The 22,607-nt window shown below is 46.1% G+C and overlaps 1 protein-coding gene across 1 annotated transcript in view; it reads right to left on the reverse strand.

The window, feature by feature from the left end:
- Positions 1–22,607, reverse strand: part of CUBN (cubilin) — a 298,563-nt gene that overhangs the window by 51,678 nt on the left and 224,278 nt on the right. The window contains exons 50-54 of the mRNA XM_068238249.1: positions 21,652–21,858; positions 18,851–19,000; positions 17,399–17,520; positions 13,922–14,147; positions 7,432–7,619 (exon numbers count right to left, since the gene is read on the reverse strand). Of these exons, the coding sequence (XP_068094350.1) occupies positions 7,432–7,619; positions 13,922–14,147; positions 17,399–17,520; positions 18,851–19,000; positions 21,652–21,858 (893 nt within the window). The remainder of the gene's footprint in view (positions 1–7,431; positions 7,620–13,921; positions 14,148–17,398; positions 17,521–18,850; positions 19,001–21,651; positions 21,859–22,607) is intronic.

The raw sequence follows: 22,607 nt of genomic DNA on the forward strand, positions 1-22,607 counted from the left end.
TCAGCAAAGCGCTGCCTGTACCATTTTTAGGGTGATTTTGCTACAATGGAAAGTATAGGAAAAAATGCAAAATGCTCACAAAATCGTGCTGAGATTGCGTTCGCGCTTTTAAGAATAAATAGATTGTATTTATTCTTTTACGGTAGTGTTGGGCGAACATCTAGATGTTCGGGTTCGGGCCGAACAGGCTGAACATGGCCGCGATGTTCGGGTGTTCGAGCCGAACTCCGAACATAATGGAAGTCAATGGGGACCCTAACTTTCTTGCTTTGTAAAGCCTCCTTACATGCTACATACCCCAAATTTACAGGGTATGTGCACCTTGGGAGTGGGTACAAGAGGAAAAAAAAATTAGCAAAAAGAGCTTATAGTTTTTGAGAAAATCGATTTTAAAGTTTCAAAGGGAAAACTGTCTTTTAAATGCGGGAAATGTCTGTTTTCTTTGCACAGGTAACATGCTTTTTGTCGGCATGCAGTCATAAATGTAATACAGATAAGAGGTTCCAGGAAAAGGGACCGGTAACGCTAACCCAGCAGCAGCACACGTGATGGAACAGGAGGAGGGCGGCGCAGGAGGAGAAGGCCACGCTTTGAGACACAACAACCCAGGCCTTGCATGAGGACAAGAAGCGTGCGGATAGCAATTTGCATTTTGTCGCCATGCAGTCATAAATGTAATACAGATGAGAGGTTCAATAAACAATAAACAGTAATTGGTGTTGTCCAGAATGCGCACAATGCGTGGGTCGCCTTCAATGCAGTCCTAGGCCGAAGAGGTCATAGCCTAGGGTCACAAAAACCTGTTTATTTGGGCAATTTCAATGGTGGCGAGTCTGACGTACATAAATCGCAGCAATGGCCGTTAGCAACGTCTGAATCTCACGAAATGTCTCATGCAGGTAGAAGACATATTGTTAGACTTGGGCTCCAAAGATGGGTTCCCTACATCTCTGCAAACCAGAGTTACAGGGCTCCAAATTTGGTAAAATCCCCCATAGGCTTTCATTGGGCCTCCTATTTACAGTTCCAAAATCTCACATCTTTTCAAAGGGCAATTGCTCAGCAGTGGCAAATTTTCTAGCATTGTAGGGACCCTTAGGGGGAACATGACTGGTGAGTTTCGGGCCCCTAGGCAAAAGAGGTCATAGCCTAGGGTCACAAAAACCTGTTTATTTGGGCAATTTCAATGGTAGTTATGCTGACGTACATAAATCTCAGCCATGGCCGTTAGCAACGTCTGAATCTCACGAAATGTCTCATGCAGGTAGAAGACATATTGTTAGACTTGGATTCCAAAGATGGGGTCCCTACATCTCTGCAAACCAGAGTTACAGGGGTCCAAAATTGGTAAAATCCCCCATAGGCTTTCATTGCCTCCCTATTTCACTTTCCAAAATCTCACATCTTTTCAAAGGGCAATTGCTCAGCAGTGGCAAATTTTCTAGCATTGTAGGGACCCTTAGGGGGAACATGACTGGTGAGTTTTGGGCCCCTAGGCCAAAGAGGTCATAGCCTAGGGTCACAAAAACCTGTTTATTTGGGCTATTTCAATGGTGGCGAGTCTGACGTACATAAATCGCAGCAATGGCCGTTAGCAACGTCTGAATCTCACGAAATGTCTCATGCAGGTAGAAGACATATTGTTAGACTTGGATTCCAAAGATGGGGTCTCTACATCTCTGCAAACCAGAGTTACAGGGCTCCAAAATTGGTAAAATCCCCCATAGTCTTTCATTGGGCCTACTATTTACCGTTCCAAAATCTCACACCATTTCAAAGGGCAATGGCTCAGCAGTGGCAAAACTCACCAGTCATGATCCCCCTAAGAGTCCCTACAATGCTAGAAAATTTGCCACTGCTGAGCAATTGCCCTTTGAAAAGATGTGAGATTTTGGAACTGTAAATAGGAGGCCCAATGAAAGCCTATGGGGGATTTTACCAAATTTGGAGCCCTGTAACTCTGGTTTGCAGAGATGTAGGGACCCCATCTTTGGAATCCAAGTCTAACAATATGTCTTCTACCTGCATGAGACATTTCGTGAAATTCAGACATTGCTAACGGCCATGGCTGAGATTTATGTACGTCAGCATCACTACCATTGAAATTGCCCAAATAAACAGGTTTTTGTGACCCTAGGCTATGACATCTTTGGCCTAGGGGCCCGAAACTCACCAGTCATGTTCCCCCTAAGGGTCCCTACAATGCTAGAAAATTTGCCACTGCGGAGCCATTGCCCTTTGAAAAGATGTGAGAATTTGGAAAGTGAAATAGGGAGGCAATGAAAGCCTATGGGGGATTTTACCAATTTTGGACCCCTGTAACTCTGGTTTGCAGAGATGTAGGGACCCCATATTTGGAATCCAAGTCTAACAATATGTCTTCTACCTGCATGAGACATTTCGTGAAATTCAGACATTGCTAACGGCCATGGCTGAGATTTATGTACGTCAGCATAACTACCATTGAAATTGCCCAAATAAACAGGTTTTTGTGACCCTAGGCTATGACCTCTTCGGCCTAGGGGCCCGAAACTCACCAGTCATGTTCCCCCTAAGGGTCCCTACAATGCTAGAAAATTTGCCACTGCTGAGCAATTGCCCTTTGAAAAGATGTGAGATTTTGGAACTGTAAATAGGAGGCCCAATGAAAGCCTATGGGGGATTTTACCAAATTTGGAGCCCTGTAACTCTGGTTTGCAGAGATGTAGGGAACCCATCTTTGGAGCCCAAGTCTAACAATATGTCTTCTACCTGCATGAGACATTTCGTGAGATTCAGACGTTGCTAACGGCCATTGCTGCGATTTATGTACGTCAGACTCGCCACCATTGAAATTGCCCAAATAAACAGGTTTTTGTGACCCTAGGCTATGACCTCTTCGGCCTAGGACTGCATTGAAGGCGACCCACGCATTGTGCGCATTCTGGACAACACCAATTACTGTTTATTGTTTATTGAACCTCTCATCTGTATTACATTTATGACTGCATGGCGACAAAATGCAAATTGCTATCCGCACGCTTCTTGTCCTCATGCAAGGCCTGGGTTGTTGTGTCTCAAAGCGTGGCCTTCTCCTCCTGCGCCGCCCTCCTCCTGTTCCATCACGTGTGCTGCTGCTGGGTTAGCGTTACCGGTCCCTTTTCCTGGAACCTCTTATCTGTATTACATTTATGACTGCATGCCGACAAAAAGCATGTTACCTGTGCAAAGAAAACAGACATTTCCCGCATTTAAAAGACAGTTTTCCCTTTGAAACTTTAAAATCGATTTTCTCAAAAACTATAAGCTCTTTTTGCTAAAAAATTTTTCCTCTTGTACCCACTCCCAAGGTGCACATACCCTGTAAATTTGGGGTATGTAGCATGTAAAGAGGCTTTACAAAGCAAGAAAGTTCGGGTCCTCATTGACTTCCATTATGTTCGGAGTTCGGCTCGAACACCCGAACATCGCGACCATGTTCGGCCCGAACCCGAACATCTAGATGTTCGCCCAACACTACACGTGACCCGTTCGGCCAATCACAGCGCTAGCCGAACGTTCGGGGAACGTTCGGCCATGCGCTCTTACTTCGGCCATATGGCCGAACAGTTTGGCCGAACACCATCAGATGTTCGGCCGAACTCGAACATCACCCGAACAGGGTGATGTTCTGCAGAACCCGAACAGTGGCGAACACTGTTCGCCCAACACTATTTTACGGGTCAAAGAGTTCACTTCCTGACTGACGTCAGGAAGTGAAAAAACAAATCGCTCTACAAAAGTGATTTGAAAACCGCTTTACAAAAACAATGTATCGCGCAGGTAAGCGCCGAGAGGGGAAAAGAAAAATCCCAAAATCGCAAAACGCTGGCTTCAGTGATTGCGATTTTAGATGTGAACTAAGCCTTAAAAACTGTTTAAAAATAGTGGCAGTGTTAGTCTTACCGCTCCTGAAGAATTAGGCCAGTGTTACTAGGAAAAAGGATTTTTTCTTGAGCACTAAAAAGATGAGTGCGTTTCCAGGGATGCTCGGATGTGCCTCATCCACGAATTCGGCAATCCGCGTGGTTGCAAAAAAAAATCCGCATTCGGCCCCGCCGCATGCGGATTTTCGTCCGCGTCCACGCAACCATGCGGATTCTCTGCCGTGAATGGCGTAATCACGCGTGGATTCCCGCCCGGAGGCGGATTTTCTTTTAACGTTAATAACAAAGCCCCCATACATGCTACAATCCCCCAAATTGCATGGATTATCGAGGTGATAAGGGGCAACATAACTTCAACATAAAAAATTCCCCAAAATTTTTTTTTTCTAGAGAAAATGGATTTTAAAGTGAAATCAACACTTTAAATGGGGCTATTAATTGGTAATAAGTGGTTTTAAAAAGGGATATACGCGTTAAGCAGTCAAAGTGGTGAAGGCGAGTTCCAATGGCACTTGGCGGCGAAGGTACCTCTGGAGGAGGATGAGTGGCTGACGCCAAAAAGGCCCCAGAGAGGTTTTTGTAAATTTTTTTTTGTTTTTTTTGCAGCAATTAGCAATGACATCGCAGCAGAGTTGTCAGTGGACACGGGCAGTGTGAACGCAGAGTGCAGTGGTGGTAGCGACTGAGTCAGGAGAAGGACTATGCGGGCGGTCAGTTCAGCAGCACAGAAGGACCACGGCAACATACTGGTAGTAGTAGTAGCAGCACAGCGTCATAGCGCTGGCCAAAAAATTAAATGCACCCGGTGACCCGGGCAGTGATAATGCAGACAGAGTGCATTGGTGGTACCGTGGTAGCGACTGAGTCAGGAGGAGGAGGAGGACAAAGCGGGCGTTCAGTTCAGCAGCAGCAGCAGCAGCAGCACAGAAGGACCATGGCAACATACTGATGGTAGTAGTAGTAGCACAGTGTCATAGTGCTGGCCAAAAAATTAAATGCACCCGGTGACCCGGGCCGTGATAACGCAGACAGAGTGCATTGGTGGTACCGTGGTAGCGACTGAGTCACTAGTATAGGCCTAGTATACAACTAGCTCACTGAAGGATGCAGTGGGCACAGTACAAGGTCACTGAAGGATGCAGTGGGCACAGCAGTGGGCACTGGATATACAACTAGGTCACTGAAGGATGCAGTGGGCACAGTACAAGGTCACTGAAGGATGCAGTGGTCACAGTACAAGGTCACTGAAGGATGCAGTGGGCACAGCAGTGGGCAACGGATATACAACTAGGTCACTGAAGGATGCAGTGGGCACAGTACAAGGTCACTGAAGGATGCAGTGGGCACAGCAGTGGGCACTGGATATACAACTAGGTCACTGAAGGATGCAGTGTGCACAGTACAAGGTCACTGAAGGATGCAGTGGGCACAGTACAAGGTAACTGAAGGATGCAGTGGGCACAATACAAGGTCACTGAAGGATGCAGTGGGCACAGTACAAGGTAACTGAAGGATGCAGTGGGCACAGCAGTGGGCACTGGATAATATACAACTAGGTCACTGAAGGATGCAGTGGGCACACAAGGATGTCACACTGTGTAATGAGATGCTCATATGCCAGCGAGCGAGCAGTGGGCACTGGGCACGGCACAAGGTCACTGACAGAATGAATGAACAGCGCTGGCAGAGAGTGGCGGCGCCGGCGGTGTGACTGGCTGCCTGCAAATAGTACAAGTGTATAACTGTCACTGGAATATGCAAGTGAACCACAGTCTAGCAAGGACAGAGCTTTTCAATCATGGCCGCCGCTTTATATTCAGGAGGGGAGGGCATAGCTCCCCTCCTGTGATTGGTTGCTAGGGCCTGGCTGGGGCACTCTGATTGGCCTGCAATGTGTCACTTCCGCATAGTTTGACGCATTTCCGCAAACCACGACTTCAGCACCGGGTTTCACGAGCGTGAATGCGGATTTCTGTCCGCATTCACGCGAAGCCGAAGTAGATTTTCGTGGTTGAAAGTCTATTCACGGCTTAGCGTGTCCGAGGCGGAATGCGTCAAAATGGTCGTGAATCCACGCGTAAGCGTGATCACGACCTGGCGGTGAGCACCACTGTACATTTCACATGTACTTGCCTGCTTCCTCGGGTCAATCAAATTAAGGTGCCTTTTGGTTTAGCTTGTGAGCTAAAGCGCCTCATTCCTCATTCATTTTAAAGTATCTGCAAGGTTTTTTAGAGCTTTAACAGTGAACCTTACCTAATAAGCAGAAGGTCAAGAATGTGTATGGAGGTTTCTGGAAGCCACGGAGGCTTTAGGTTGAGCAATGTTAAAACACAAATATTTTGATGCACTATGCTTTGATTTGCATTTGCACTTCCGTTTGCGATTTTATTTTAGTTTTGGAAACGTGTTTGCATGCATTTTCAAACACAGTATTAAAGTACGTTGATTTAGAAAAGCTCGGGACACGCGGAAAAATGTGAATACAAGTAGTTTCTTCCTCTGCAACAGAAAAGCAAATAAGCAAAAAAAAAAAAAAAATACAAAAATTTGCAGAATCAGAAGCAGCTCATAACAACTGCATGTGGAGCTCTTTGCATTACTGCAAACTGGAATAGCAGCCCTGGTTTCAGCAAGTGTGCAAGTACACCTGAAGTGAGATGTATTAGGAGAAGAGGTGGTCACTGTGGGGATACCACAGTCACCTGTATGACAAGGAGAGACTAGGAGCCAAATGGTGCAGTATTGTGGTGTATTAGATGTTAGATTGTAGTACAAGAGTATTTATACTCACAGTCCCTGCAACCATCGTACATCGCCAACAGGGAAATAACCGTCCGTCCCTGCTCGGTATTCCAGGTCCTACTGGAACTGGATGGTCGCACTCCTGGTTGGTTCTTCTTGGTTGTAGATAACACCATACCCGGAAGGTGAACACCTCCAAAGCACATGCTTGTGACCATATTTTAAAGGCACTTGTACTGACCTGAAGAAGCGGGCTGAGACCCGTGAAACGCGTTGTCCTTTTAATTGTGCTGAATAAATAATTTAATATTTTTACATTAACCCTGTGGTTTGGGTTCTTCCATCTTGAGCGGTAAAGATACCCTCCCTCCACCATATTTTTGTTTCATTACATTAGCTATTTTGGGGGGCCTCTACCCCCAGATATGTATTAGGAGGCTGCCATATTTATTTCCTTTTAAACAATACCAGTTGCCTGGCATCATGCTGATCCTCTGCCTCTCTACCTTTAGCCATAGACCCTGAGCCAGCATGCATATGAGATGTTTCTGACTAAAGGACCACATGGTTGTTTCAGGCTTGTGATTCAGACACTACTGCAATCAGAGTTCAGCAGGACTAACGGGCAACTGGTATTGTTTAAAAAAATAAATATGGTTGCCTCCATGTCCTTCTCACTTCAGGTGTCCTATAAGAGCATTCTAAAGCATGACTCACTCAAATCAAATGCCTCGTCCATAAACTGCTGTTTGTACAAACTTATGGAAAAGTTTTTCCTCACCTTTAAGAAGCTTCTCTCACAATGTCCACTGCTGTCAGGAATTTGGAAGTTATCATTGAAGGTGAGCTCAAGATGGCTGCTCTCGTGAGTCTGAATAGTCCAGGTGCATCTACTGTTGACAGGGAAATGTAGAGGCCACCCTGGAGTTCTGATGGTCCCACTGTCTGCATGGATGGTCCCACCACAACCTGCATAATTAAAGGGCACCCACGGTGAAAATAAACAAATTAAATTATTATTATTGATTTATAAAGCGCCAACATATTCCGTGGCGCTGTACAAAGTAAGAAACAAACATGGGGTACATAATAATACAGACAATGGTGTATACCAATATACAAGATACGCAATTAGTGACAAAATACAAAAATGATACAGAATACAAAATACAGAATTGGTAATGACAGTGATAAAAGTAACATGATAAATAAAATGTAAAATGATTTCCAAGACACACAAAAGCGGAGAGCCCTGCCCTTGCAAGCTTACAATCTAAAGGGAATGAAGGGGGGGGGGGGGGGGACAAGAGGAGGGGTAGTATACAACAAATATATAGAGGCAGTGTGTTTTAGGATACCTAGTAGGAGTGCAATTTGGTCTTAGGACAAAGGGAAGTGGCTTAAGGTAGCGCATATGCTTGTCGGAACAAATGAGTTTTTAAAGAGCGTTTAAAGGTAACAAAGGTTGGCGAGTGATGGATGTGTTGTGGGAGGGCATTCCAAAGGAGGGGTGAAGCACCTGCAAAGTCTTGTGAATGTGAGGAGGTAATTCTAGAGGAGGACAACAGCAGATCTGAGATTGCGATTGGGTTTGTATCCGGAGATTAGTGAGGATATGTACCGGGGAGAGAGATTATGGAGAGCTTTGTAGATTAGGGTTAGGAGTTTGAACTGGATCCTTTGGTTAATTGGCAGCCAATGAAGAGCTTGACAAAGAGGGTCAGCAGAGGAAGATCGAGAAGAAAGATGAATGAGACGAGCAGCTGAGTTCAGTACCGACTGGAGCGAGGCCAGTCTGTTAGAAGGTAGTCCACAAAGTAGTATGTTGCAGTAGTCCAGATGAGAAATTATAAGAGCATGTATTAACATTTTAGTTGTGTCTTGAGTGAGAAAAGGTTGGATGCGAGATATGTTTTTGAGTTGGAGATGGCAGGAGCTGATTATGGAGTGAACATGAGGAATAAAAGAGAGAGATGAGTCGAATATTACCCCCAAACACCGTGCTTTGGGAACTGAAGTTATGGGAGTGTTATTAACATTTATTGTAACTTCAGGCAGAGAGGTGGACAGAGACGGTAGAAACATTATTAGTTCTGTTTTACTCATATTAAGATTTAAGAAGCGAGAGGACATGAAGGAGGATATAGCAGACAAGCAGTCTGGAACACATTTGAGGAGGGAGTTAAGGGGCTTGATTCACAAAAGAGTGCTAACTGTTAGCACGGCGTTTTCGCGCGAATTTTCACATTGCGCGCGATCGCGAATTTGAGCAAACGCGAATTTTCATGCAAAACGCAAACATTCGCGAGCGCACGCAATGCGAAAATTCGCACGAAAACGGTCGTGCTAACAGTTAGTACTCTTTTGTGAATCAAGCCCAAGGTCTGGGGCTAAGAGGTACAGCTGTGTATCATCTGCATACAGGTGGTATTGAAACCCGAATGAGTTGATTAAGTCACCAAGACCGTTCATGTAGATGGAAAAGAAGAGGGGACCAAGGACAGAGCCTTGAGGAACCCCGACAGACAAAGCATGAGGAGATGAGATCTGATCTGAGTAGGAGACTGTGAAGGACCTTCCAGAGAGGTAGGACGATAACCATGTGAGAGCAAGGCCCTTTATTCCGACATTTGAAAGTATTTGTAGGAGTAAGGTGTGGTCGACAGTGTCAAATGCTGATGACAGGTCAAGAAGGATGAGTATGGAAAATTGACCTTTGGATTTAGCTGTAAGAAGATCATTGGCCACTTTAATAAGGGCTGTTTCCGTGGAGTGGTTAGAGCAAAAGCCAGACTGGAACTGATCAAGTAAGGAGTTAGCAGATAAATAATGGCTTAATTCTGCATGTATATGGCGTTCAAGTAATTTGGATGTAAATGGGAGAAGTGACACTGGGCGGTAGTTTGTCGAGTGTGGTAGGATCTAGAGATTGTTTTTTAAGCAGTGGTGTCACAACAGCCTTTTTGAGTGGGAATGGAAAGATGCCAGTGGAGAGGGACAGGTTAAATAGCGATGTTAGTGCAGGCATGAGAGATGAGGACAGCTGCGGAATGAAATGGGAGGGAATAGGATCCAAAGGACAGGTGGTTAGATGAGCTTTGGATATTATAGAGGAGAGAGAAAGTTAAGAGAGTGGAGAGAAGGCAGTTAGAGAGCAGTCAATGAGAGGTGTGGAGGTGGGATTTGAGGGCTGCATGGAGAATTCACTTTGCATTTTGTCAATTTTATCTGTGAAGTATGTTGCAAATTCTTCAGCTGATAACAACTGTATCTATCCTCCTCCTCCTAAAAAAATGACTTTTTAAGATATTCCACACTTTCATTTTATATTTAAATCTACTTTTTAAGTTTTTATTGTTTTTGCTCAATGACACATTCATTGAAGTATGCCGGAGCTAAAATCTATGAACTATTGTGCCTTTTTATCTCTTTCTTGGTCTTAGAAGCTATTCTATAGTTGTAAGGGCTCGTTTCCACTATCGCGAATCTGCATGCGTCCAACGCATGCAGATCCGCACATGAAATACAAGTGGATGGGCCTGTTTCCACTGTAGCGTTGTTGAGGTGCGTTTTTTTCAGCGTGAAAAAAACGCACAAAAGAGCCAACGATTTCGCCTGCGTCGGGAATCCGTGCGAATCGCCGCTAATGTATTTAATAGTAAAAACGCATGCGTTTGTTACATGCGTTTTTACCCGCGATTTCGCGTGCGATTTCGCACCTTTTTCAATTTTATTTAGCCCTGGCAGTGTCATGGTTAATTTCGCATGGCACCCTGCCATGCGAAATCGCAGGCGAAATCGCGGGTAAAAACGCATGTGGAAACGCATCCGCATGCGTTTTTACAAGCGTCGGAATGCGGCCGAAATCGCGTCGCAACAGTGGAAACAAGCCCTAAAGGTGTTTTAGGCCCCGTTCACACTGCACGCGTTTCCAGCCGCGTTTTGGAAACGCGTGCAGGTGGCCGACACGCACGACATCAGACATTGCATAGAGTGCAATGTCTGATGTTCACACTGCATGCGTTCCGGACCTGTGCAGTCCGGGAACGCATGCTGCACGCATTTTTTGCCAAAACGCATGGCTGTCCAATTCACTTTTCAGTGATGGGATCAGCCACGCAACGCATACAAACGCGGATGGCGTGCGTTCGTACGCGTTGCGTTCCGCGTGCGTGCCCGTCCGCGTTTGTAATGTGAACGGGGCCTTATAGTTGTAATTTCTTATCAGTGCGGGTCACACTGTAGTCTGACTCAGTCCTGACTCGGATAGGAACTGCCACTTACATACCTGATGTTTAACTCTTTCAGGCAGAGAAATAAAATAAAGGAACACAGCATAGTTATTTGTGTGCTAGGCACTGTACATACACGTGTCTATCTCATCATGTCACATGTCACTTCGGGTATCCTTTAACAAAAAAATGATAAATACACTGTAATAAAATACTCTGCAAGGCCTCAAATCAGTGGTGTAGTAATAGAGGATGCAGAGGTTGCGACTGCACCAGGGCCCCTGGACCAGAGGGGCCCTCCAGGGGCCATCCTTCATCCATCTTATTCGATTTTCATGGGTGCTATGCTGGTTAAATACACCTCTATACAGTATGTGCATTGCATAGTAGTAATCCTTAACAAACTGTTTTACTCTGATTACACCTCTCTGACACTGCAGCTCTCCTTGGTAGGTTTTGGGTCTCCATGTCAATACAGTGCTTGGGGCCCCATGTAAAACTCGCACTGGGGCCCAAAGCTCCATTGTTATGTCACTGCCTCAGATAGTTGGAAAACTTGTTTTGTTTAGCAGGACGGTCAATGAGATTCTAATGATCCTGAGTTTGCACATATTTAATGTAAGTGTGCAGCCTGGCAATCGAACACGCAAATGCAGCAGCTGTTTTGTTTCATTGCCATTCCATTCCCTAGGTGCATAACATTTGCATCAACTCCGACCATCACTAGTGTCAGCATCAAGACAACAGCAACACAGCTTATCCAATGATAAATAAAGAAGATCATTGTAAGGAGTCAGCTGGTCACCGCTGCTGGCCCTGCCGCTGACTCACAGTTGTTACCGTCCCTGCCGCTGACTCACATGCATGCAGGGCGGCAGGTGGAGGACGCGTCTCAGTACGCGCTCCAACAGTAGTCACGTGTCTCCCTGCGTGTCAGCTGATTGCTGACACGCCGAGCTCCGATTGGGGGATGCCTTGTATTTGAATCTGGTGAGTGGTTCTGTTTGTGCCCATGATAGCCTATGCTGGGCTTGTAGCTGAGAATGCGCTCACACAAAGTGTTAGTCTTGCTGCGGACTTCTGTCTGTCTCTTGATCAAGCTTCTTGCAGATTGGATTACCTGTTTATGACCCGGCTTGCACCTGACAACGTCTCTTCTGATCACCTGTTATAGACCTGGCTTGTACCTGACCATATCTCTATTGGATTACCTGTTGCCAACCTCGGATTGTTAAAGGACTTTGCATGAACACTGCCTGCCCTGATCCCGGCCTGATTGACTACGCATCTGTATTGTGATTACACTATCGTTTGGATTGCCTCAGCTCATAGGCCTCAGGTGACTATTCAAGTATACTGTGTTTGTGTTACCTTGCTGTGTTTGGTGATTGCCGTTTGCCAGGTTGTTTTCTATCTCTACCTGGGTTTTGTAGTTTGTTACTAGGCAGGAGTTTGCACAGGTGTTAAGGCTGGGTTATAGGGCAGTCATATGAGCATACAGTTTGATCTATAGCAGGTAGCCAGACAAGCTTGACAATCATGCTGGACACCTATTTGTGTTCTAAGGAATACTCAAACAGCTCATAATGACCCAGAACCATCTGGAACAGCCTTTCTCAACCTTTCTACTCTGGAGGAACCCTGAAAATAACTTTTTGATCTCGAGGAACCCTTGCAAACAATTTTTTGATCTCGAGGAACCCCTGCATTTGTTTTGCAGGAGACATGGTCTTAAATGTCTGTGTGGCTGTTAAATTCACTACCCCCTATTACACTGCCGCTCATTATACTATCTCCTGGCCCCCCAATTTAGTGCTTCTTGTTACAGTACCACCTATTATAGTGTGCTCTATTATACTTCCCCTACGATGGGAAAAATGCCAAGGAACCCCTGCAGAGTACTCAAGGAACCCTGGGGTTCCAGGGAACCCTGGTTGAGAAAGCCTGATCTGGAAGGTACAATTAAACTTAAAGAGACTAAAAAGCCCTCTGTTAAAGAGACACTGAAGTCTCTTTTTTTTACCTTCTTATTCACTGTAGTCATCATCATCATGTGCAGGCAAGCTGAATCACCGCACTCCCACTGAAAAAAAGAGGTATTTATGCCCCTGTAATACACTGGCAAAATCCTACGACTTTCCGGGTCATCGATTTTGCTGCCATAAAGGGACAGGAGGAGACAGAGCTGTGTGCAGTAGCTCTGCCTCTTGATGTGTCGATCTCCGCCTCTCCCCGCCCCTCTGCTCATTCTGACTCAATTATGCTGTCGCCCCCCCTCCCCCCATGCACGCAGGTAGTGGCTGGGACACTTGCGCAATGTGATGCGTGCACAGCCAGACCATCCTGCTCCGTGCCCAGAAGATAGTTGGAGCAGGGTGGCGCGCACTAGCGTGAAGCCCGGACAGGTGCATAACATTACCATAAATTAGCCAGGCTGGAGCCGCGACCCGGAAACAGGAACAGGGGTCGCGGCCATTTTATCCAGGAAGTCCTGGACTTTTTAGAACGTTATTATAGCAAAACTAAAGGCCTCAGAGTTGCGGATTGAGGGGGAAAAGCATCCCTAATGTAAGTCCTTCACAGAAATGTTTTTTTTTTTTTTTTTAATGAATTTCACTTTAGACTCTCTTTTAAAAAGTAGTGCTAAATGTAATTTTGCCTTCTTAAAACAGAAGGGGCTTGGTCCACAAACCGGTGCTAACTGTTAGCACGCTATGAAAAGTGCTTTGCGTGATAACTGTTATCGCGCGCAAAACTTTGCGTTTGCGCGTTAACGCAAATTTTTCACACATTAACAGTCACGTTCGCGTCATAAAGTCGTGTTACCGCGCAATAGTTAACGCACGGAAAATTCGCGTTAACATGTGAAGGCAAATTTTTGCGTGCGATAACCGTTTTTTTCGCACGAAAAGCCGTGCTAACAGCACTGTTTTGTGAATCAAGCCCAATGTATTTGCAATAATTCAGCTTTTAAGTGAGCAACAGTGGTTTCCCTGTATAATGAGGAACACATAAATAATAAACAATAATGCATCTCACCTGTGGTATCTGTGGTCCAATTGGCATAAAATCCCCCTCCATGTATGGTATGGTTTGCATTGAAAATGACAAGGAGTTTGTTAGAACCTGATTGGACGGTTCCTGGAGAGGAGGTGCCACAATACTGTCCTATGAGTGGTGACCCAGGTGAGCCACCGTTCACTATGGACACCGAGTCCCAGAGGCACACCGGGTGATACTCCACATTAAAGTATGCAAAAGAGAGCTAGAGAAATAACAAGGCAGGATTAATACCACAGAACATGTATAATGTCATATGCAAACATAGTGGGAATACAAGAAATCAAAATGGTAGCAGGTCTTCTGTGTCACCAAAGGGAATTCTAAGGAGACTATGAGCTGGGAGGAGCCAACGCGGGAACAGGACTGGCAGGACCTGATCGGAATAGAACCCGGGGTCAGGGAATGATGCTGTAACTGGTAAATTAACACACCCTGGAAGCCTCTTTGCTCAGGCACATGTAGGTGTGAGTGATGGCGTGCACAAATGCGCATGAAGGCCTCAAAAACACATACATTTCTTCCAACACCGCCACACAGGCCAATCGTTCTGATCAGTCGGTCTCATCAGGTCTAGGATCTGAAGTAAAAATTTCACGGTATTTACCTAACTCTTAAAGGGAAGGTCCAAGCAAAATAAAAAAATGAGTTTCACTTACCTGGGGCTTCTACCAGCCCCATGCAGCCATCTTGTGCCCTCGTAGTCACTCACTGCTGCTCCAGGCCCCCGCTGGCAGCTTGCCAACCTCAGAGGTCGGCGGGCCGCATTGCATACATTCTTACGCATTCCCGCTAGTGCAGGAAAATTAACACATACATTTTTACGCGTTAGTGGTGCAACGCGTACAAATTTACGCATTGAACTAGGAATGCGTAAAAATGTATGTGTTAATGTTCCTGCACTAGCGGGAATGCGTAAGATTGTATGCAATGCGGCCTGCCGACCTCCGAGGTTGGCAAGCTGCCAGCGGGGGACTGGAGCAGCAGTGAGTGACTACGAGGGCACAGGATAGCTGCATGGGGCTGGTAGAAGCCCCAGGTAAGTGAAACTCATGTTTTTATTTTGCTTGGACCTTCCCTTTAACTGCACAATAAAATGGAAATAGATTGAGAGGAGCTTAATTTTGAATATATTTTTGTTAGAAGATACTGTGTTTGGCCTACAAATAAACTCCACAATATCTGCCCGACCTGCATCTCTAAATGTATGCACAGGTACACACCTGGCCCCAAACCTCTGTCCTCCAATGACCTGTGCCTGACTACTCCGTGCATTACCCATGCCCAGGCGAGACTACAGGGCTTCTCTAGAGCTGTCCCTACTCTCTGGAACTCCCTGCCACCACCCATAAGGCATGGGCCCTTCATTCAACACCTTCAAGGAAGCCCTTAAACCATACCTGTCCCTGTTGGCCTATCCCTCATCCATGCACTAACTCCTACTGCTGAGCAACTACACATCATCCCCTTCCCCCCTAGTGTGTCCCTATTCCCCGCCCACAGATTGTAAGCCTTCGGTTGGGGTCCTCCCCCTTGTGTCTCCAACTTAATCATGCACCCTTCCCACTGAATGACTAAACTACCTGGACTACTTGATCCCCATTGACTTCATAAACCTTGCCTCACACCAAAACGTTTGCTGGGGATGCGTAATCATGTATTTATGCGCTCTTTTTCTTTGTTTGTAACCTTATTAATTATCGAGCCCTGCGTAATAAGTTGATGCTTTACTAAAGTATACCCCTAGCACAGTGATCTGCAAACTTGGCTCTCCAGCTGTTAAGAAACTACACGTCCCACAATGCATTGCAGGAATCTGACAGCCACAGTCATGATTCATAAAGGCAAATGCATTGTGGGACTTGTAAATCCTTAACAGCTGGAGAGCCAAGTTTACAGATCACTGCTGTGATTTAAACTGAAGATAAAACTGAATCCTGGGACTTCTGGCTAGAAAAGTATTAAAGGGCAACTGAAACAAGAGGTATGTGGAGGTTGCCATATTTATTTCCCTTTTAAGCAATGCCAGTTGCCTGGCTGTCCTGCTGATCCTCTGCCTCTAATACCTTTAGCCATAGCCCCCGAACAAGCATGCAGCAGATCTGGTGTTCCTGACATTATTGTCAAATCTGACAAGATTAGCTGCATGCTTGTTTCTGGTGTGATTCAGACACTGCTGCAGCCAAACAGATCAGCAGAGCTGCCAGACAACTGGTATTGTTTAAAAGGAAATTAATACGACAGCCTCCATATTCTTCTCATGTCAGTTATCCTTTAAAGAGAGTCTGAAGCCTCCCTAAATCACTGTTTTTATTTTACAATCCTGTTAGGCATGATTGCTCTACCTGAAACGCCGCAACCCTGCAGCTGCAGTCTCAATTAATCCTCCCAAAATCCCCGGGGGGAGATTAGGGGAGCGCTTCCATATAGAGGCAGAGCTTTGGGCTGTTGCTCTGCCTCTACTCTGTCAATCTGCACGGATCTCCGCCTCCGCTCGCCCCTCTCAATCTTCTTTCACAGAGAGGGGCGGGGGAGTGGTGGCGATCTGCACGCAGATTGAATGGACTGCAGGCAGAGCTACAGCCCAAAGCTCTGCCTCCCCGGGCAGCAAAATCCACAATGGCCTCTATTCATAAAACTTTTACTGCATGCTTACCGCTGGAAACAGCTGACTTTCCTGACCATTTAGCAAAGTCTCAATTCATAAAAGCTGTTTCCGCATGAAAAGCTACAATTCCCCAGCAGAGCGATACATTTCCGCCTTGTGTGGTGATTTTCTAGATTTATCTAGGAAAAGTAACAAAATGTTCATTTATAAAGATTAGAGGAAGCGGTATGACGACGGGAAATACCGCTTCCTCTGATGAAGCGAGAAGCGTGCGGAATACATTGCAGTGAATGGGACAGACCTCCCAAGCAGCAGCAGAGAGAGCAGCGCACTGAGGGACTCTGCCTGCTTCTGTGTTTCCGCAATCCTACCGCCAGCCTACAGATTAAATCGCGCATGCGCCGTACTGTCACGCCGGCCGCCGTGATGACGCGAGGCGGCCGGCGTGCGACGTCATTGATGAGGTTTGCGGAAGAAGGAGCCCCGACACTCGGCCAGTGTCGCCCGGGGAGCCGCCGGACAGCCCTATATGGACAGCCGTGGGGAGAAGAGCCAGGAGGCCGGCGTGGGACGTCCCGACCAGCACTGGGCTGCAGAAAGCCCCTGGTAAGTGAACATTTTTATTTTAGCCAGAGCTCGGAGTCCCTTTAAGATGAAATGGAGCTCTAGGCAAAATAGCACTTTTTGTCCAGTGCTGATGGTCACCTGGCTTTTTTTATTTAGATAGCATACACCGGGCCCCTAGACTCACTCCAAGCCCTAGGCAGCTGCCTAGAATTGTCTTGTGGAAGATCCAGCTCTGCTTATGGCCACTCTGTACAGTGACAGACTACTCATCCCGCACTCACAGTAATGATGTGTCCTTCCGGGGCTTCCAGGTACCAGGCGCAGCGGCTGCCAGGCGAATAGCTTTCTGGGAAGTTGGGACTAGACAGGACTCCAGATTCACCGCTCTGTGCCCCACCGCATCCTGGAAGACATAGACACCGGTCACTGTACCGAGGAACTCACAATCACACGCCGGACACGTATGCAGCTAGTGAAGTCTGACAGTTCTGACCTGCATACTATGTACTAGCGAACAGTTTATCAGCGCCAAGGAAATAGAACATATGATCGCTGCCGAGAATGAAAAACGTCCAAAGTCCACAAAATTAGTATTAGTAAGTCAGTGCAGATCAAAGAGGAATAAATACAGTCAATAAAACTTCACCACGGTGATATTCCAACCTCACATGGTCTCGTGGCCCACCATCACCAGAAAAGAGTAAGAGGGGCTTACCAGCTGCCAACAATCCATATTATAAGGTTGTATGTCTCGTATTCAGTGGTAATCTTAACGAATCTCAAGCAAATATGGATCCAAACTTCCACCTCTCCCTCACTCCGATATATGGTATTGTATCCAGAAAGGCCAATATATAAACACAACAAAAACGGCAACTCTAAGTGTAAACCGTTTATTGTAAAAACAATCGGCATAGACCATAAAAACAAGATAAAAACAAAGACTTATGCTGGGAATACACGGGTTGATCCGGCGGCCGATTAGCCGCCGGATTGACCCCCGCCGCGTCCCCGCTCGTCCGCACGGATCGATTCCCACTCGTCCCCACCGGTGCTCCTTATCACCCGCTCGATTCCCCGGATCGAGCGGGGAATCTATCCGGCAGGTCATCGGACCTGTCGGATATTATCAATCGAGCCATCAGGCTCGATTGATAAGCCTGCCAAGTTGCCGTGTATGCCCAGCATAACATACGGTATGTAAGTCTTTGTTTTTATCTTGTTTTTACAATATATCTATCTTAGCCTCTGCCTTCCTCTTCTTATTTTGCTCGCAATTTTTCTAAGCATTGAGAATTTCTCCAAAAAATCCAGTCTTCTTATTATGTAGCCAAAGTATTGACTGGTTAAAAGAAATCAGAGACCCGGTAAATTAAAGATTTGATACTTAGTCAAGGCTTCATCCTGCCCATAAACAAGTCTGAGTCCCACGCCGTCCTCCCCTGGTCAGCCCGGTAACTGGCTCAGTCGCGTCAGTCCGGGTCTATTGCCCAACTGAGCCTATTACCGGGGCTGATCACAGCTGATCGGCAGACCGCGTGTGGACGGCCTGGGACTCAGAAGTGTTTATGGGGCGGGATGAAGCCCTGGGTAAGTATCAAACCTTTAATTTACCAGTTCTCTGGTTCAGTTTAAATCTTCTAGCAATCCAGGGAGCTCTCAGTAGCTTTCTCCACACCTACAATTCAATTCAAAAGCATCAGTTCAGTTGTTCTACATATTAGCCACCTTACCTGTAAATAAATATTCAGCGTGAAATCCGACATCTTCAATGTGACCATTACTAACAAAATGCACCCAGATCCGGGGAGAAACCAGAGCAATGGGGACAAATGGGATGGTCCTTCCACACAATCTTCTGATGACTTCTCCATCCGCATCATCTGCAGGAAAGAATGTTCAGATAATTATTGGTCCTGATTAACTAATGCACTCATGGCTGGATTTACCATAAGGCACTATAGGCACGTGGCTACAGGGTACCTCTGGCTGCCTAGTACTAAGGGGGACCTGTAGTTACCTACATCGGGCAGGGGAAGTAGAGGAGAGGTGACAGCTGGAACAGCCAGCACACTTGTGGTGCAGTTCGGTAGGGGTTTTTTAGGTCTATGGAGAGTGAAGTCTAGGGTGCCAGGACATCTGTGCCTATAGGCTCCTATGATATAAATCTGGGCCTGAGTGCACTCCAGGGTGGGAGAAAGCAAGCTTATATCTATAAGTGCCACACGTTAATTTGGGCATCAGATGTTGCTGCTAGCAGAATATCGCTAATCTCTTAAAGTTACTTTCTGCCTAAGGCAGCGATAAATTTATCTGGCACGCATAGCGCTCAAATGACCTGTTTCGATGGAGAACATGATAGGAGCGGGATTTTTTTAAATGTTATGTGGCAAATTCCTAGAGAACGGTTAGTGTGTCACTGAACAAGGCTTATCTAATGCTGGGAATTCACCATGAGATTTTTGGGCAGATAGATGGTTCGATAGATAATTTCCGACAGGTCCGATCTGATTTTTTTCTGATTGTTTTCTGATCAATTTCTCATAGAATTGACTGGAAATCGATCAGACAGTAAATCTGCTGAAAAAGCTTATTGGGCTTGATTTTACAAAGCGGTGCTAACCTACTTAGCACGTCTAAAGTCTTTAGACGTGCTAACCAGGGTGCTAAGTAGGTTAATCAATTGAGAAATCCGGTGCTAACCTACTTAGCACCCTGGTTAGCACGCCTAAAGACTTTAGACGTGTTAAGTAGGTTAGCACCGCTTTGTGAATCAAGCCCATTGTGTATTCCCAGCATAACAAGGCCAGGAGGCTCTAGCACACAGAAGGACCCCAGGTAGGATCACTCTCAAGTTTCTTGTCCATTCAGAAAATGTCCCCATTGTGATTGTTCTAATTGTTTGTGTGGAATGCATCAACATCCGTAGCTAGTAGTGCAGAGACCCCCAGATGAGTTTGGCCTTGACACTGGTTCTGTGGCCCTCATACGTATGTATCTCGGTTTATATTGAAATTATTATGCGCATCTACTGACTTCATGTGACACCAACCAAGGTCCCTTTATGTCTTGCTGTGTACTAGGTGGCAAAAAACAAGCTACTTTCACCTCACACCACCACATGGGGTTCTTCAGTGTTAGTTCAGGGGCACAGAGTTAAACTGTAATGATCTGCTCTACTGTCTGCACAGACAGACAGCTTTTTGGCCATTTTGTAGGTCTGAGTGCTGCAGGTCCCTGGAAAAGAGACCTGTCTTCACTCTGAAACTTGCTGAGCTGCTGCTCTGGTGAGGAATTTGCATCCACTTGGCATGCAAATTGCTTAGCATGCTTCCTTTGATGGTTTGCAGTATAAATACCATTTCCTTCCAGAATCCCTTGCTGGTCATGATGGTTTGTTCCTGCTAACTTACCTGGAGTCTCAGCCTTTGCTAATGGTTTGCTAAGATTATCTTAGAGTAATTCCTTGGTAGTGCACTAGCATTCCTTCTAGCGTAGTCAGGTTGTATTATCTGTTTTGCCTTGTACTGTCTATCTGTTGCGATTGTCTTGTCGCCAGCGGCGGTCGACAGGAAATCATTCTGCCTTTTGGGATCGCATTCGCCCTAGCAGTAGTGGCGATGGTTCCTTCTGTACTCTGTCTTAGGGGTGCAAGCCAGAGCAGCGGTTGCTACTGGTTGCTCCATCTGTCTGTCTGTCTGGATCGCATCCGTCCTCGCGGTAGTGGCGGTGGTTCCTTCTGTACTCTGTCTGGGAGTGAAGGCCAGAACTGCGGTTGCTACTGGTTGCTCCTTCTGTCTGTCTTGTCTGGAACGAACGCTTGCTGTAGGCTCGGTGAGGTAACCGTTTAGCAAGCGTTCGCGTTCTCTATTCATTTTCGTGTTACATTGGTTAGTTAGGGTTGGCGCGTTTTGTCTCTGTTGCGCTTCTCGTGCGGAGACCGCGCCATTAGCGTGCTTTGTCGCTGTTGCGCTTTTCGTGCGGTGACCACGCTTATCGAGTGCGTTTGTTATTTTCCTTGGCGTTCTGATCATTGTTATTTGCTGTGTCTTTCTTGCTACACTTGTGCTCTGTCTTTACTCGGTCTTGTGTCACTGTTGCCAATCGCCACTCTTGCGATTGCGTTCCCACTTGGTTTCCGCTGTTGTGTGTTCACCGTCGCAGGGTGGCGACTAGATTGGTGGACACACATACATTCTGTCCCTGTGCTCTCTCCCTCTAAGGGCTATCTTGCCCTGCATTGCTTCAACTCGTACAATTCCCATCTGGCATCTGTGGCAGTACAGAGGCTGTGTTCCACTGCACTCCACAGCTCCATCTGCTGGTGGGAATTACCCTCTACAAGTGCATTGCACCAAAGCTGGGTTCTGCCGTTTTATACGCTTGTGGAGGACTTCCGCAGTGTCAGCGCACATCTTGTGCGCTGACCACGGAGATAATTCCACAATCGTTACATAAATGGATTAAAATGATTGTGTGTTGGGCTTTAAATTCTATTTGAAAGATATAACAATAGTTAGAACACATTTCTTACCCAATCGAATTTCGAGAAAGTCATTCAGACAGGTTTGGTGGTGCTCTAGTTGCATCCTGATGAAACGTATAAATGTGGTTGAGTTGTACATGTTGGGGTTCTGTATGACCCACTCGCAGTTGAGATTCTTGCTGTAATTACTGACCCGATCATATCCAGGAGATGTTAAATTGCCACCCGCTGGGTCCATGAGCAAACCTCCACACACTTCGAGACAAAACAGGTTATCAGTAACATCCTTGTAACTATACCAATATGTATCCTATCAACACTTCAACAAGTCCTCGAGTCAATTCAGAAATACTGAAGGTTTTGTTCATTTAACTAAACGACCAACTAGTTTCGCTGAGCTCACCCAACTATGTCTCATCATAGACTTACCATATGGTTTCTTTGCCTGTCCCAGGCCACGCCCCTCCAACCTGTCCATGTCATAGAATGGCACTTGCAAAAATGCAGAGACAAGGTAACTGTCACATGGGGAGAAGTGAGGAAGCTGTTGAGTCCACAGTCACATCCACAACTGACTGAGGACACAGGCAGAGTGCAGTTAATGATAGGAACCGGCATTGCTGAGAATTTTAAAGTGAACCTCCGGACTAAAAATCTACTCAGCAAAACTGAAAAGGCGTGGTGTTTCTTTAACAGTTTCACAGCATCAGAACTTTGTTTTTCTTACCAAAGCATAATTTTTAGCTGCATTTTTAGCTAAGCTCCACCCATCAAAGAAAAAAAGCCTGGGCTTTTTTTCCCTGATGCTGTGCAGAGCATGATGGGATTTCCAATGTTATTCACATTGCCTAGCAACTGGGAGAGGTGCTCAGGACACAGGACAGTTGGAACCGTGTCTCATGCTCCCTGTCACCACCTTTCAACCAAAGAGATGGCTGCCATCATGAAATCAAACATTTGCCTGTTCTTTTAAAACAGGGTGGGTAAGAGATTATATTACCTAT

The sequence above is a fragment of the Hyperolius riggenbachi genome, chromosome 5 (genome assembly GCF_040937935.1).
Source record: "Hyperolius riggenbachi isolate aHypRig1 chromosome 5, aHypRig1.pri, whole genome shotgun sequence".
Lineage (NCBI taxonomy): Eukaryota > Metazoa > Chordata > Amphibia > Anura > Hyperoliidae > Hyperolius > Hyperolius riggenbachi.